The 17890-nt window shown below is 40.2% G+C and overlaps 3 protein-coding genes across 3 annotated transcripts; all 3 read right to left on the bottom strand.

The window, feature by feature from the left end:
* Nucleotides 1-2649: 2649 nt before the first annotated feature.
* Nucleotides 2650-3057, bottom strand: RB195_016681 (uncharacterized protein; the record flags this gene model as incomplete). The annotated part of the gene is made up of 1 exon (XM_064183318.1): nt 2650-3057. The coding sequence occupies one exon, from the start codon at nt 3055-3057 to the stop codon at nt 2650-2652; it is 408 nt and encodes a 135-aa protein (XP_064039199.1).
* Nucleotides 3058-7138: 4081 nt separating this feature from the next.
* RB195_016679 (uncharacterized protein) lies at nt 7139-16756 on the bottom strand (the record flags this gene model as incomplete). Its single annotated transcript, XM_064183316.1, has 4 exons — nt 7139-7399; nt 11347-11735; nt 12557-12725; nt 16697-16756. The coding sequence occupies 4 exons, from the start codon at nt 16754-16756 to the stop codon at nt 7139-7141; spliced, it is 879 nt and encodes a 292-aa protein (XP_064039197.1).
* On the bottom strand, nt 12406-13540 carry RB195_016680 (uncharacterized protein; the record flags this gene model as incomplete). The annotated part of the gene is made up of 3 exons (XM_064183317.1): nt 12406-12485; nt 12557-12654; nt 13398-13540. The coding sequence occupies 3 exons, from the start codon at nt 13538-13540 to the stop codon at nt 12406-12408; spliced, it is 321 nt and encodes a 106-aa protein (XP_064039198.1).
* Nucleotides 16757-17890: the final 1134 nt, after the last annotated feature.

Genomic DNA, 17890 nt, shown 5'->3' with positions numbered 1-17890 from the left:
TTCACTTCTCGTTGTTGCATTAGCGGTGTATTCATTGCTGTTGATACCTTACGCCTCATTTTTACAATCATTAGAAAAATAGCGAAGTAGACAATGAAGTTGAGACCGGAAAATGAAAAAGCCAGTAGCGGCAGCAAGGAAGTATACGGATCACATTCACTGAAATGTTCATTCATTGTTTCATGTCATGATTTCAGGCAAAAAAAAGGCAACTATTAAATTTTTTGGGACCCTAAGAGAAAGTCCTCTGTACAATATTTTCCAATAATTTTTATAATATTTTTTTTGATATATTTTTGATTGGGGGCAGTAAACACCCAAGCACTATCGTTTTAACGTCTAACACCTGTAAAATATCTCTTAGTTCTCGATTTTTCTGACAGGTACAGGTGTTTAAAAAGAATGTGAGAAATTTTGTATCGAAAGAAAAATGGCTGGGGAGTCGGTGTAAACTGAAAATCTCTTCAACTCATATAACATAAAATTAACATGGATAGAAATATAACAGTATCTAAACTGAGGATCCCATCACAATATCATTTATACCGTAATCCTTACTATCTATACCATGCTCTCGTCCCCGAGCTAAATAAGCCTGGTTTTGCTAGATTGCTGATTACCCTGATTACCACTGAATAGTGGGAGAGAAGGAATGGGCTTAACTCAAAATCCCAAGTAGTTCATTATTCTCACCAGAATTCAGCTGTTTTACTTTCACATTTTAGGTGTAATTACCTTCAATTCCAATTACTGTAATTACCTTCAATTCCAATTACCTGCAACCGTAGGTGAAGCTCAGCGTATATGGATTGACTCGTTTATGGCAACCAATTATATTCATATGTATAGTAATAAGCATTGATAGGATAGATGGGAAGGCAAGCATAAAACACCATACAATTTCACTGTATTTCAAAATTTTATGGACCTAAAAACAGTATTCATGATATGTTAGGTGAAGTATAAGGTTCTTAGCGTTTTTCGTCTTATTTTGAGAATAAAATTAACATGGATAGAAATAATCGACTTAGATCGAATATGCGCCCTTTATTTCGATCTGAGTCGATCACTTTGTCCATTTTGGTGGCAATTTCATAATTCTGCAATTGAAGAATTTCTCGTCCAAGCCGCATCCACGAACGAGCGATTGAAGATCAATAATGCCTCCTTACTGGCTTATTCAAGCAAAACTAACGGAAAGCTGCTTAGGGGACCGAGGCGTGTTGAAACGGAAGTGATCTTATGCACCACATATAATTAAACACCATTTTCCATACGATTTTTTTTTTGCGTCAATAAGAGGAAGTTGAGTGGAGTTATTCTGGGTCCCATAGTCTGCGACCCAAACTCTAAAAGTTTCGCGAAGTTTCCTTACTACGTCAATTTTGTGATGCGCTGCCTTTAATGACAAGCCACTAAAATATATTCAATTCAAAACGGTTTTTAAAGGTAGCAAAGTAAGAAATTGACGATACTATTGTCTCTGGGGGCCAAATATAGCGCCCAATTTATTGATCAGTAGCACGAGTATGGGCCCCATTCATTTTTCCTTAATCGCTCTGAAAACTATCTAAGCTTCTACGAAGTACGTCAGAACGAGCCACACTTGTTCGCTCACTTGTTCCCTTAGCACCGTATTCAGTGATTTTGAGCGAATAGGCAGGGGAGTAAACTTGAAGGCAGAATACCACGAATCTGAGGTGGTGCGGATTTCAGGTGGAGTATTCGTATACGCCATAGTGAATTATGAAGAGGGAGGTGATTCCGTCCATTTCTTCCTAATTGCCGCAAAAAACGGCGCGGAAGATGCGCGCGTGCACAAGGAAAGTATAGTCGGGTCAATAGGACATGAAACACAAGTGTAGTTGATGTGCATTTGCGTACGCGCTCGAAACGGCGCTGTGGAGGCTGCAGTTGGAACCGAGGTGGGCCCGTCGTCAACTGCAGCGATGGGTGATGCCAGCAAGGATTTCACCACGCTCCTAGCCACTACGTTCCACCGAAGCGCCTCGAAAGAAGCCGCGTACGCAATTGCGTACGTGTTTCATGTCGTTTTGACCCTACTATAGTGCGCCGGAACGCTCGAGGCCGTATCTTCCTGGCCGTTTTCTACGGTAATTAGGAAGAAATGAAGGGAATCACCCTTCTCTCAATAATCTACTATTCCCTATACAAATACTCCATCGGAAATCCGTACCACTCCAGATTCGTTGGGTGATGCCTTTAATTGATTTCCGACTGCCCGTTTGTGGACGCGGCGCCTGTGCATGGCGCGTCCTAACGTATCTCGTAGGAACAGGAAGAATTTCCCACGCCCTTTTCCTCGACTTTTAAAGAGATCTGACCACAGCCACGCTCATACTCGTAGACGACACTCCGAACTCTGCGTTTTCGCAAAAAGACTTCAACATCTTCAATTTCGTTGCGTGCTGCCTTCAATCCAGGAACTCGTCTCTGATTACACAGATTCTTGTAAAGAATCTTTACAGTGATCACAGGTTACTTACTAATGTACCTGTACTTGTGGATAACTGTACAGCTGGGCCTGTACTTGCATTGAGACTGTCTCACCGACTCTATGAATGGATATATAGGATAGGAATTGCGAATTGAATGATCATGCGACCACAAGCAAGTCAAACACAGCCCCTATGCCTTTATATAGCTTAAAATACTTACCGAAGGTAAAAAGAATGTAATAAACCGATCAATCGCCATAGTTGCTGTTGTGAACATAATCATAAAGTAACCGAGAGTGTTTGGAGTGGCTAGAGTAACATTGTAAGGATCCGCTGGATACAAACTTCCCAACACAGTTGGCAGAAATAGCCAACAATTCGGTAGCAAAAATACTACACTAGCGATTATTAGATTTGCTATGTGCGGTTGAACGGATTTATTGACTAGATTCCCACGAAATACGACCGCAGCAAGAAGCATATTCAATGTCAACGAGACAATAGTGATAATAAGCATTATAGTACCAAACAAAAACCGTTCCCATAAAGGAATTTCCATGTGTTGCATTGTTTGTAAACATTCGAGCAGATCACGCATTCCTGAAAAAAAAACTAAAGAATTAGCATCAGTTTTTTTTTGGGAATATAGGATATGTAGTTTATCCGAGGAAAGTTGGTATGCGGCCAGGGAAATTACAGGAAAACAGTCCGTCGCATTTCCCGCAATAATATGCGACGTACATTTGGAATCGCGTCGGAACGAGTGCTAATAGTAACAGAACAGTTTAATTTAGAAATAGGCTGCTGCCAACAGCTGAAAAATGTCCTATTCACAGTGTTTTCCTGAGAAAGTACTAAGAGTTCCAAGAATTTATTATAAGGTACGTCATAAGTAAGTTACAGCGTATGAATTCAGGAAAGTGCAGCCTTTATGACTCACTACGAATTCGTGATTATTATGAATAGATAGATAGTTTAACAATTATCAAATATTACACAGCGTACTGTAGGGTACTTGAATGAAGCTGCTCGCTGACACTGACTTCATTTGCAGGAATGAAGTGGGTGTGTTCTGTAAACGACACAACGTATGACTGTGTATTACTAGTAGTAAAACATGCAAAACCCTTCAAAAGAACATAATAGAGTTATATTACCAGTATCGCAGCTAATCGGTCTCTAAAAAAATTGTTAAAGAACGTTCTCCACGGTAATCAGATAGACACACACATATATTCTAGCTGCAGAAATTAATATAAGGAGTACAAGGTATCATTCTGTTACCTGACAGCAGAACCTAAGAAATAGGTGTTATGGCGAAGAAAAGCATTATGACCATGTGCACGATTTCATTGCTAAGTTTTGTTTATCTAGAAAATCATGGAGAACTCGGAAGCTGAGATTTTCCTACAGTTTTAGCTCGATTCACCGAAATCCATTCCGGTAGTTGCATAGCTACTAGTACCTGTAACGATAGTTCTCGATAGCTCCTAGGGTTCATGACGAGTATTTGCTTGTGGAGAGGAATTAAGATAGCGCGACTCCACAATCCAGGTTTTTTTCCGTCATTCGTTCCATATTGAACAGATGATGTTCGTCATCTGACAGATCCCAGACGGAGGAAGATATTTTAACACTCTGGCACTAATTCCATCAACTCCAGCAGGTCATCTTTTGGACACAGACCAGAATTTTCGACTCTGTTCAAACGAGTCTTAAATTGATCTTTCCAAATTGGAAGAGTTCCTTTACCGACCGCCATTTCTTTCGCAATTATGAGGACTGGAGAACGTCTTTTCCTTATTGTCGTATAACTCGTGGCATAGCCCTTGTCACAAATCAGCAGTGAATCGTTATACTATTTTACTTTCTGTCTGGAAGACCTCGTTTAAATAGTTATAGCAGTAGTTTATATAGGACTGTTTCAGTCTCAACTGAGGTTAACGAAGCCTTGTACAACCAAGGGGCCCCCACTATATGCATAAAGATAGTTGGTGAGTCATATAACAACTTGATAACCGAAATTTTCTCATTCTACAATAAATAACAATAGTACAGTAAATATTCTACAACAATTCTACAGTAATGTCACAATCGACGAAAAGAAAGCGATTCGTCAGAGTGATACATTTTCACTCAAAATATTGAATGCTACTCTCGAGAATGCGATGCAAAGATTAGAACTGAATAACATGGAAGTGAAAGGTGGCGGACGGAATTCAAACCATTTTTGTTTCGCTGATTGCAACGCTCTGATAATCGTGCATCAATCAAGCGAAAGTTCAAAGTGGGAATAATATGTGCTTAGAGGATTGATTTTAAGAAAAACTGTTCAATGGAAGTACGGTATAAATACAATAAATATAATATTAATAAATACAAAGACAAAATTATTAAATTACTAAGAGTAAGGATGAAGAGTGAGAGAATAAAGCACCAACATTTAACCTTATGCAAAAATTTGCATTAATTTTGATTCTTGTTTTCCGGTAGATGCAGAAAAATCTCCATTGAAGAAGAAGAGGAAATAATCTTTGCATAATAATAATAATAATAATAATGTCAAAGGATAGTTCCATAAAAGTACCTATAAGGAAAAACACTGCAAGGAATTACAAATTCTACGAGTACAAGATATCCAATCGACTCCCGCACGCTGGCAATTAGGTTGCATAAGGTGTTAAATGGAGTTTAGTTGTTTTCGATATGCACTGGAATGAGCAGTTGCAACAAGAAATCCATCCACGTGAGGTGTCTTATTGCTTAGCACGTGAAAGACGAAGCTTTGATCAGCAAACTTAGGGTATGTGAAAGAAACAAATTAAGGGATAAGGTGTCCGACGTTCGCTAATCCTCTTGGGATGCACTTTCTACTGTAACTGAGGGTAATTTGATGTCTGTGAAACGATATTTAGCCTATGCAACGGCTTAAGGTGGCTAGCCGATCGAACACCGAATCTCGGTGCTTTTGCAGTCCCACTGAAGTCGCACACCAAACTAAAGACACAGGAGTGAGAAGCTTTGTTGGCCTGTGGCGTCCTCCTGTAGCCGGACCTCTTCCCAACTCCCTCATATCTGGATAAAGAATGCATCACTGCCTATAATTGAAGATGGCCTGTTGTTATTGTATTGGACTCCTCGAAGAATAAATCCATTCGAAAGACGTTGCATGCGGGCTTTCGGGACAAGAGACACCTACTGACCTCAAATTTGAACATGCACAAGGAAGGTGACGCTGAAATGCACCGTATCACGGAATCGACGGACTGCAGAAACCCCAGGGAAACCGTGGAGTACGGGTCGTAGATTACAGAAATGAGCGTGGTTCCGTTCAACCTTCCTTTGATCGTCACCAAAAAAAAAACGGCTTTCGTTCCTACGAGAAACGTTAGAACCCGTTCCCTTGTACACGTTTCTGTCCTCTCAGCAACCTACTCGTTGATTTCACTTGAACAGAACTGGTCAGGAGAACTCATTGGTTTTCGACTACTCACTCGTGGACAGACCCACGTGTGCAAGAGTGGCGCGTTCTAACGTACTTCGTAGGAACCAGCGCAGTTTCCCACCCTGTTTTTCAGGACGATTAAAGGAATCTGGCTGGGCCCACACTCATATTAGTAATCTACATGCAAAATTCTATATTCTCCCATAAAGACTTCAGGATGAACGAAGCCTGGCAGTTTCTGTCAATTTGCCAAATTTGTGATTCACAATTTGTTATTTACTGAGAATTCCCTTTATCCTTTTATGGAGAATGATAAACATTAGCATTAAGTGGACGCATCTAATCTATTTAATCCAATAGTAACGATCGATCTTTTCTTTAAAATGAAAATATGAAGTTGAAATATAGAAATCTTTAGAAAAAGACCTACAACTGACCATGTGGCATCACTGCATCAATGGCGTTTTCAAAAGGCCCATTGGAACTAATTGGTGTTTAGGGCGACAAAAAAAGTCGTTCTTCTCCCAAAGCGCCTTGTTAAGAATAATTGTTTGTCGACTAAAAACCCGAACAAAAATCAATTTTTTTAATTGAAAAACAATGAAAATGAACCATTTTTCTCATGGGTGTAGATATTTTAAAAATGATTTCTGAAAAATAGCTATTGATATCCTGACAACTTTTTAATGGTTAACGCAAGCACTGTCGACTTTGAGATGTCATTATAAGTTTTGCATGAAAAGATGAACGCCTGAAAATTTTCCATGAGGTCAGCACTGATGTAGTTCTTGGTATTAAAAAAATGGCCAAGACTAAATTGCTACTAATCCGCTGGAAGTTTATCTCGTAGTAGTAGAAACTTTTTTTTTCGCTGGTAAGTAGAGAATTCTAGGAAATTTTCCAGAAACAACACTGAGAAATCGATAATCTTATCTTATGTAGAATAAGAAAATTTCAGAACAAAAAATTAGAAAATTTTACGAGGAATGGAGGATTACAACTTCCAAAGGACAATGAAAACATGTAAACAAAGAACCAGAAACATATGAACAACATAAATAAGCATATCATTTATTTCATAACCTTTCAAATCCACTTTCAAATTCAAATCCACTTTTTTCCATAGATTCTCACATTGAGAATCCCAAGCATAAGGAAATTCTGTGATAGATCTCATTCCCTCCATCACACTTACTAGATTAGATTCCTTCGATTCTGTTAGAGCTGTCCTTCATCAGAACTTGGATACGGCAGTCGGCACTTTACTGACCACAGTGCTGACGTCTCCTAATTTTCCCGTAGTGAATAAATGAACAGCTTTTCGTACTCTTGGTTGAAAAACAAATATAACACATGGATTTGTCATTGTGTTCAACGTTGAGAAGATTGCCGTCATATAGAAGGCAATATCATGACCTCCAGCTATCGGTGGTAGAACGTAGAACGCTACGCTGCTTGCGAATTGAGCAGCGCATATCAGAAGGAATTGAATCACCTGAAAATTCGCTGATATGGATGGTCAATTTAATTTCTCAATTTTCTTTGACAATAATTCTTTAACGAAACTCAGTTGTTAATTGGAAAGTATTGAGAAATTGGCGTTGTCCCCACGAATAAATAGAGGCAGCGGTATTGTTCACGAATGTTGCTTATGGCCCACAGCTGTCGCTGGTAACCCAGAAAAGAAAGCGTGTGAAATAGTCTTGTGTGCTGTTGTCTCAACAACGATGCAACTTATTACGGGCACTAGAACGAATGCATTCCGCAACGTGTCTACGATTGTACAGATGGGACAGCTTCCGCTGCTAAATTGAGTGACATAATTTGCATCAGGAACGTTAGACGACGACAGAGTTGTTCGTGTTGTATCGCGTAACAAGTTGCATCGTTGGGACGACGTGATCACGATAGGTTGCTCAGCCCGCTTTTTCTGGACTGTCAGGAAAAATTGGGCGTGATCATCTTCATAATCGTTATCTACATCCCTAATAATATACATTCACGGAGAGATCCCAACAAAGTTTATTTCCCTTAAGATAAAGTTCATTTACTACTAATTTACGACTCGTGCACAACTATACATTGTGTGATTGAACCACAAGCAATCCGTGCTAACACTGTTGTTTTTTTCTAAACATGAGACTAAACTATTTTCGCATTCAGTTGGTTTCACCTGCAATGTTTCAATCCTCCAAAGCACAAGCACTAACCAATTTAATATCTTTCTTATTGACGTGAGATAAACTTGGGCCATTTTTTGTAGCCACTATTGATTTCATTTTGCGAATTTTAATAAATACTGCAATATAGATGATAAAGTTGATAGCAGGGAAGGCGAATGCAAATATATGCAACATTAGATCATAGAAACCGCAGTCACTGAAAATGAACTTTCTTTTAAACATCCATAAAATAAGCAACTAAAGTTAAAGGCATCACTCCACGAATGTGAGGTGGTACGGAAATAATTCAGGTAGAGTATTCGTATACGGGATGGGAGACTATGGAGAGGGAGGTGATTCCGTCCATTTCTTCCTAATTGCCGTAAAAAACGGCCCGGAAGATAAGGGTTCAGGCGTTCTAGCGCACTATTTCCTACCAGGAGTTCGATTGGAGCGTGCCAGCCTTGTGCGGCGTCGCATCTTCCGGGCCATTTTTTACGGCAATTAGAAAGAAATGGACGGAATCACCCACCTCTCCATAGTCTCCCATCCCGTATACGAATATTCCACCTGAAATCTGCAACACCTCAGATTCGACTCGATCTCAGATCCCTTTAAACTCGCCTACTAGGGATAAACATACCTACAAGAGTACGAATATGAAAGAGTATATGGATTAACTCGTTTACGGCATCCCAAAATATTCATATGAGCCGTAAAAATAAGTGCCATTATACAAGGAATAGCGGTGAACAAATAAAAAGTGCAAGTATTACTTGTTAGGGATTGGTGTACCTGAATAATTAATCGACTGGAAAGTTCTGGACTTGTAATGCAACTCAGGAGGAAACGAATCAAACGACTACTCTACCAGTAGTCATGTATTTTGCTTCCTTTCTGTTTAAAAAAATTCTTTGCGCTTCGAATAACTTCATATTTTGTACCTTTTATCTTTATATTCTTCATTAGAGCGTGGGTGTAGCGCAGTCGGTAAGTGGGTCCGCTGGCCTTTCCTCCCTCCGAGGTCGATAAATTGGTACCAGACTTGTCTGCGAGGAAAAAGGACACTGACTATCGCACATTAGCTCGCCCCCACAAGTCACTGTATAGGCCAGTCATAGGTTCGTAAACCTCAAACGATCCCTGAATCGCAGTGAACGTAGTGGCGCGTCCCAAGCGGATTGATTACCACCGGACACTTTATCCTTTATTATTCTTATCAGTCCAAATGTCCGAAAAAAAAAACGGACTTCAGACTTCTTCCGATTCTGACTTCAAGGACTTCAAATGCAAAAGCTATACCCGTAAATTTCTGCGATGGAATAGGAATTGCATTCTCAAACAAACTTTATTTCGTTTTTTTTAAGAAAAGAAAAATACGCATCACTCCATTCACATTTCATCCATGTTTTCTTGTACTCATTTTGCTATGAGTGTAATATTCCACATTTGAAGGACATTCCAGCTTGATTTTACATTTGTATTTCTTCGATAATGCAACAATTTGAAAAAATTTTCTTGAAGTACATATGAGACAAAGTCTTTGTCTTTCTACCCAGTAATTAACATAAAATGCTAACGTGTGAACACCATCATCATACTGATAAGGTTACGGCTGCTACGTCAAATAACGTAAACCGCTAACTACTAGTTAAGGACCCGTACGCGAGGGTGTATTTAGTTTTCGAAGAAAGGACACGATGAGGATAAGTACAAGGAGTATATATACTGAAGCGAACATTGTGGTGCATGCTGATGTCACGAACATAAACGGTTCACAAGATCCCATTTACTTTACTACAAAACCACTTAGAATTATTACGCAATGATTACGCACAGTAATCCTGTTGATTCCAATTTCTGGCGTTGTCGCACCGATATCGTGCCGTTGAATCACTCTCAGCGTTTTCTCGTGGCGAAGGGTCAATTCAACGCAGTGGGACCTGTCTCGCGTAATTTTACAGCTAAATGAGTGCCGACGCACTCATTTGACAGTGTGGGACACGTCTCATCTTATTTTACTACTTTGGGCGCCAGCACACTTCTCTAACGCTGTTAAATAAGGCTCACTGCTTCCTGGAATTTCATTACACAAACGTGTGGCAGAATAAGCCCGCTATTATATACCATGATATAATGGAAAATTTTTATGAAACCTTACTTTGGTTTTTATGACGATAACTTCGAATTTGTACCTTTCCCACAACCTTTTTGTAATATAGCACATCACAAGAAATGCTCAATAATTTTTTTCTAAGTTATCTCCCAGGTAACGATGTTGGGAAAACCTTATTTGTCCTCAACACAACGGGTATTTCCTTTCTTGAACAAAATTTCAACTTGAAAAATGCCATGTAATAATGAACTTATTCTGCCACACGTGTATGCGTAACGAAATTCCAGAAAACGGGTTTGTGTGCCGGCGAGGGAAAGAGGCAAAGTTGGGTGAAATGGGTCCTCCTACGGTGTCGACGTGGTTCCCCGCGGTGTGATAGTACCTTAAAATTACTGGATGAATTTGCAAATAAAGTAAATGAGACGTTGTAAATCGTTTTATAGCCGTGAGAACTGTTGCGTTTCACCATTATGCGCGGGTGTGTCTATTCCCCCGCACATTTCTTTCATCACGTTATTTAGACCCTTCCTTGAGAAAATGAAAACCCGCATGAAAACGGCTGCTTAAAGGCATCACTCCACGAATCTGAGGTGGTACGGGTTTCAGGGAGAGGGATACCGCTTTGCGACTCATTTTCAACTCATGACGTGGATCCAAAAATGTCTCTATAGCACCAACATCAGTTCCATGCGCCAGTTTAGTGATCTTAAAGGCATCACCAATCTGAGGCGGATTTCAGGTGGAGTATTCGTGTACGGGATCGTACTAGATAGTGGAGAGGTGGATGATTCCGTCCATTTCTTGCCAGTTGGCGTAAAAAACGCCCCGGAAGATGCGGCGCGTGCACAAGGCTGGCGCGCTCCAATTGAACTCGCTGTAGAAACTGGCGCGCCGGAACGCTCGATGCCGTATCTTCCGGGTCGTTTTTTACGGAAATTAAGGAGAAATGGACGGAATTACCCCCATTTCCTTAATCTACGATCCCGTATACGAAAACTCCACCTGAAACCCGTATCACCTCAGATTCGTAGGGTGATGCCTTCAACTTGAGAGAAAGAAGATATTTCGCATAAATACCTCCTCTATCTCATACAGGTTAACATTTAACTTCATAGCAAATAGCAAAAAATTCCTATGACGATTATTTATTTGTATACCACTCACCTTAGGTGCGAAGAAAATTAAAAATCGATCAAAAGCCATTGTTGTCGTGGTAAACATTATCATTAGATAACCGATCGAGTTTGGCGTTGCCAAAATGGCATTATATGGATCATTGATGTGAAGATTGAACAGTATCGTCGGTAACAGCGCCCAGCAATTTGTCAACAGAAAAATAACACTAGCAGCTACCATACCGAATATATACGGTCGAACTAATTTTTCCACAGCATTTGTCCGAAATATTATAATCGTAATCACAATGTTCATGGCTAACGATGTGAATGTGACGATAAGCATGACAATCCCAAAAGTGAGGCGATGGCTAAGCGGTGTTTCATCCGGGTGGATCTTATGTAAACACGTGAGAAGATCTTCAACCATTTGAATTTCTGGAAATATATTGAATATATAAATATATGAATAAATAATATATAAATACCACAAGAATGCGAGGACGTAAACTATTATAGTATTTGGTGCTTATGTTTGCTAGATGACTTGTCTTTTAAACGCTCACTGCGGTCATACTGGTAAAAATAAGCTTCAAAGTATGGGCAACAATGGATTCAGGAGGAGGGAAGTCGGAAGTTGTCGGCATCACTACTTTTCGGTTACAAATTTTATTTTTTGAATTTTTAAGTTTTTGGAACTAAAGTTAGGTGAAGCGGAAGGAAAGTTCTGAGCGTTTTTTCGCTCTATTTTGGCAATAAAATTCACGTGACTAGAAATATATTTTAAAAAATGTGCCGTTTTGTTCGATAACTTTGTCCATTTTAATGACAATTTCATTATTCCGCAATTGAAGAAGTCCTTATCCATATTGACAAAAAACTTGGACAATTCATGTTCACAAGCCCCTCCTAAGACCAGTTTCGAACCATCAAGAAAATTTTGCAAATACTTAAGAAGATAGTCGCTTGGTAGAGGAGATAGTCGCTTGGTGCCAGGCCTAGAATAGGCGAGTGCAGTAGAACCACCCATCCAAGCTCTCGGAGCTTCTGACGCGTTGTTAAAGATGGGTGCGGCATTGCATTATCTTGATAGAACACAACACGTTTCCTAATGAGCGATTCTGACCGCTTGTGGTCGATAGCCTGCTTCTATCTGTTCAGTTCTTGACAATTCGGACACATGGAGGTCTGAATTGAGTGTTTGGCTAGAGCTCATCGTAGATGATTCCCTTCCAATCCCACCAAACACACAGTTATACCTTCCTTGTAGAGCTTAGCGATAGTTTGAGCCGGCTCACCGCTCACTGAACCACTGGTCTCTTCCGGTTTTTGTTCTCGTAATATCGCCTTGAGATCGCTGAATAGTGTGACCCGAACACGAAGTATCTTATATGATTGTTGATTATGGAATCTTCTTATAAAGGTGATCTAAAAAGGAACTAAATGGAGTCATAATTTTGATGCTGAAGCAAATATTATTAGCGCATAGATTAATTTTAACTTCGAAATGTTGGTGAACGTTTTCTTAGCGAAGAAACCATTGAGGGGGCGGAATAAATGGCAATTGGAGGGAATGTCAGGATAATAAGGCGGGTAGAGCACTGTATCTCGGTCTAGCTCTTCGATTTTTTGATGGATCTCCTTAGCTATATGGGGTCTCGCGTTATCATGAAAAAGATGTATCGAAGCTCGTCTCGATCGCTTCTCTTGAACGGCTTCCGCAAGTTTCTGGAGGTAAGTCCTGTCACTGACAGCGGTGACTACGTGTGGAGCAGCTCGTAGTACAGCAAAACGAAAAATTCACCTCGAATTCGAATAGCGGAAGAAGGAAGCCTTCTTGGAATGTGTATCCGATTTGGCTCAGGTGGGCGGGTCTTCTCCTCAACGGAGACATACGGCACGATGTGGATTGGAATCGAAGAACACTAGATTCTCATCTTCAGTAGCCAGGTCTCCTGAAAATTCCTTTTCATGCGGACGGAGTAGGGCAAGCTGACAGATGAATACCGAGATGTGTGGCGATGGTATGAGGAATTTATTGAGTCAGCACTTCATTGTAGTTCATGGCATGGAGGGAACCAGAGAGTTGTTTGGCTACACCCGAGTCTCATCGCAAGGCTGCGGGTGTTAACTCCCGGATCCTCTTCAAGAGCGTCGAGCATGGCGGAGTAGTGGTGTGCGCTGTGGTTGTTGCGGGCTGCTGCCGTTGTCGCACTGCCGCGGCGCAGTTCGTTTAAAGGCATCACCCCACGAATCTGAGGTGGTGCAGATTTCAGGTGGAGTATTCGTATACGGGATGGGAGACTATGGGAAGGGTGGTGATTCCATCCATTTCTTCCTAATTACCGTAAAAAACGGCCCGGAAGATGCGGCGCCGCACAAGGCTGGCGCGCTCTAGGCGAACTTCCTGTACAAAATGGTGCGCCAAAACGAATGAAGCCGTATCTTCCGGGCCGTTTTTTACGGCAATTAGGAAGAAATGGACGGAATCACCCCCCTCTCCGTAGTCTCCCATCCCGTATACGAATACTCCACCTGAAATCCGTACCACCTCAGATTCGTGGGGTGATGTCTTTAAGATGACGGCTCGAGGATGCTTCCATGAGACTGACATCGTGCGTAAAGTTGAGGAAAGGTTATTTATACCACTTGCGAAGATAAAATAAAAGGAAAATGGAAGGAAATAAAGTTTTTGCCGTTAATCAATCCGCTTGGGATGCTCCCGCACGTTCACTTCAATTCAGAATCGTTTGAGGTTTACGAACGTGTAACTCTCCTATACAATGACTTGCGGTGGCCAGCCGATATGTCAAATCACTGCTTTCACCTTCTCAGACAAGTCTGGTGCCAATTTATTGACCCCGGAAGGCTAGAGGCTAGAGGCGTAAGGATTGATGAGCACTAGGGCGGATTCGCACCTCCGGTCGATCGTGCAGGCAGCGGAACCATAACCGCTACACTACACTTGCCCTCTAGAATAAAATACGGAATAGAAAATAGCAAGATATCACCATCCTATGAGAAATAGCAGATATGAAATTAAAATTCATGGAATCGGATGTGAAAAGTATGGTTGGCATGGTTGGAAATTTGAGGTGTTTTTCTCATATTACTTAACAAATATGATTAGGCTACATCTGAAGACACAAAGAACCAACTATGTAAGTTTTAGATGCAAAAAAAAAGAAAAAGAAAAAGAAAAAGTGAACCTAATTGTAGCTTACGAGAAACTAATCTAGTCTGTTCATCATGGAAGCACCGCCATCATATATTTCGCCTTCATATAGACAAAAGTTAGGGAACGTTTTTCCCGGAAAAAAAAAATCAGCAATTGTATCATCTTCAAAAATTTCTAGTCTCGTAACCGGATATTAAAATGGGTTGTCATGACGGTTCTTTTTTTAATGTACTTTTTCTACTGAATAAGTAGCTTCATGAAGATAGCTTCAGAACTACGTAGTTATTACCGTAATTATTAGCCGTAATTATGAAAATTGCTAGTGTAGACGCTAAGTCTCTGATTATTTCATAAAATTTTTGAATATGGTGTTAGAAAAACTTGAGAAACTGATGTTAGAAAATCCTCATTCTTCTAAAACAAAACATAAGAGTAAAAAGAAGTGGAAAAGTTTTTTTTTTTTGAACAATATGCCAATAATAGATGCGTGATAGCTGAAGAGGAAAGAACTATAGGAGAAATAGGTTGTAGTAATCTAAACGGCAAAGGAAGAAAAGATTAGAGGTCGTGAGAATTTTCTCAAGGCACACCTCCACTAACAAGGAAATTGCAAAGCACGGCATCGCCTACGCAGCGCAGGTACATGAATAGTGTTTTGGAGGCGACAGCAAATTTGCAACTTCGTGGGAATATCGCCATAAATCGCATCATTCTCGAAAAATGACAGAGGAAAAGTGATTTTTATTCTGCTCCGTTGATTACCACAGCAGTGATGGGACTCGGTAACCGTTTCACTCGGACGTTTTCCACAGAACAGAAACTGTGTTAGTGTTAGAAACCAAAAAGTGTGAAGGTGAACTTCATCCAAGAAATTTCACATTCCTAATCTCCAGAACTGTGCACTTTTCAAAAGAACTCGCAAAGACTGCGACCAGAAAACTGAAAAAAAAGAAAAATGTCCATCGTAGTGTTTTTGACCTTCTCAGTCGGGCAATATTCTTCAGGATCTAATTTTACAAATCGTTTAGAAATCAAATTTAACTTGAAGAAAAATACAACGTCTCTAAAAACACTCAAATTTCCAAAACTCTAAAACGATCAGCTCAGAGTTTTTTTCTCCGTTTTTTTTTACAACGATTAGGGAGAGATGAGCGGAACCGGCCCTGATCCCGAGATCTACAAATCACTAACTTGTCCAGCGGTTTTTCCACCGCGGTGTGTGAGATTCGTGGTATGCTGTTCTTGAGTGGATTATTATTGAGTTGGATCTAATGGTATGCACCATATAGAACTACGTAGCAGAGAAATCTTTCGATTCGGTGAAATTTTATGGATGTATAGTGGATGTAGTAGTGTATGTATATTGATTTGAAGTCAAAATGTAGGAGTTCCTAGCACTATCGCATCTCACAACATATTCACGTCACATTCGTTGGCGACATTGTGAGCGCTTCCTCAAACTCTGACCTTACAGTGTTTTTTTCTTAGTTTTTTCTCTTTTCTTTTTCTAAGTTAGTTCATAGTTTTCTTGCATATTTTGCAAGAAAACAATTTTTAAGCTGATAATGTCGGTCGCTCCCGGAGTTGAGACACTTTAGTCAAATTTACAAAATGTTCAGAGTCATGGGATTATAACTGTGAGAGCCATCAAATTGTTCGCAATATAATGTAAATTACGAATATGTAACTATTATTTCACTCTTCAAAAAATATGTTCACGTCAAAAATCATATATCCTTGGGGAGCAATTATTTCGGACTCAGCCTTGTTAATACGTAACCCGCAGGTAATTTTTTTCAGAGACTGTTTCTTTGATAGGTTTTGAAAGTTCTGATCGCATTCAATCGGTAGAGCTCGCGCTCACGAATCTATTGATGGGTAGATCTTATAATACAGATCAAAGTGAGGCGAGTTATGAAAAAAAAACGAAAAAGACGCGGATTCGCGCCTTTTTCGTCTTCTGTCGAAGAATACGCGATCCTACTGTATGTTATCCTTTCGATGTCCTTGATACGTTTGTTTTTCTGTTTTCGTCCTTTACCGTTTTCTTAGAGTATTTATGTCGGTCGCAGCGAGATTCTGTTTATGTTTATACTTTATTAGCAGGGAAATACGGTATTTTCTAAAGCCGTACGCTTAGCTTTTGGTCTGGAATTGTTGGTATTTCTCTCTACTTTTTCTTTATCAACCCTGTAATGGTAGTGCTCCCATCTCTACACACCGGTTGACCGGGGTGTGCCGGTATACCCGTTTGCCGAACCAGTGCCGGTACTATACCCATGAATCCTATAAAGAGGGCTCCCTCTTCCTGGCTGATGTAAATGGATGACACTATTATCTATAGGCCTACCTACACTATGATAACTCCTCAGGTCTTGATACTTAAAGGCATCAGCCCACGAATCTGAGGTGGTGCAGATTTCAGGTGGAGTGTTCTTACAAGGGATAGTAGGTTATGGAGACGAGGGTGATTCCGTCCATTTCTTCATAATTGCCGTGAAAAACGGCCCGAAAGATGCGGCGCATGCACAAGACTGGCGCGCTCCAGTCGAACTCCTTACGACTTCGGGAGTTCCGGCGCGCTATTTTCTACAAGGAGTCCGACGGAATCACCCTTCCTCTCCTTAATCTACTATTCCGTATACGAATACTCGACCTGAAATCCGTACCACCTCAGATTTGTGGAGTGGAGCCTTTAACTTCCTAAAGTTTGTATGAGTTCGAGCACTAGGTCACTTTTGTGCCGGAATCGTACAGGGGACTAATCCCTGCTCAATGTATTCTTTTCGCTGCTTTTCACTAGCTTTTTCTGTATTTATACGTATTCTTCGTTGGAATCCCTTTTTGTTGCGACATTGAGCGTAAAAAATAAATAAATAAATAAATAAATAAATAAGCTCCCACACTTATAAACACCTTGACGTAGATGTACAAGGAGAAAGTATGATAAACTCACGGGCGGCTCGAAGTTGATCTTCCTCACGCACTTCGGCGGTTATTTCCCAAATCTATCATCATTTTTGCAAATAGCTGCAATTTAGTGCAAAATTATCAGAATCGGCTTAGGACTAAAAAAAAGTACGTGCTGAACACGTTTCCTCACTTCTAATTGCATTGCACCCTTTTCCAGAACTCAATTACCGCTGTGTAGGAAAAAGGAAATGCACGGAGACTGAAGTTCAAACATCTTATTCTGCTCAGTACATTCGAGAAAAAAAGAAGTTTGAATTCGTGAAACTGTTTTAAATTAGTGTAATAATAATAGTAATTAGTAAAGAAAAAGGACGAATCGGGAAATGTATTAGGTACATATACGTTTCTCTCTAGAACTTTTCCTCCTGGAAAGTCGCTTTGTTAAACTTCTTTGAACAAAGAGCTATGTTTTAAAAACGCTAGGCAAAAATCAGAAACCGCC

The sequence above is a fragment of the Necator americanus genome, chromosome II (genome assembly GCF_031761385.1).
Source record: "Necator americanus strain Aroian chromosome II, whole genome shotgun sequence".
Classification (NCBI taxonomy): domain Eukaryota; kingdom Metazoa; phylum Nematoda; class Chromadorea; order Rhabditida; family Ancylostomatidae; genus Necator; species Necator americanus.
This window is presented reverse-complemented; position numbering and strand designations above follow the sequence as displayed.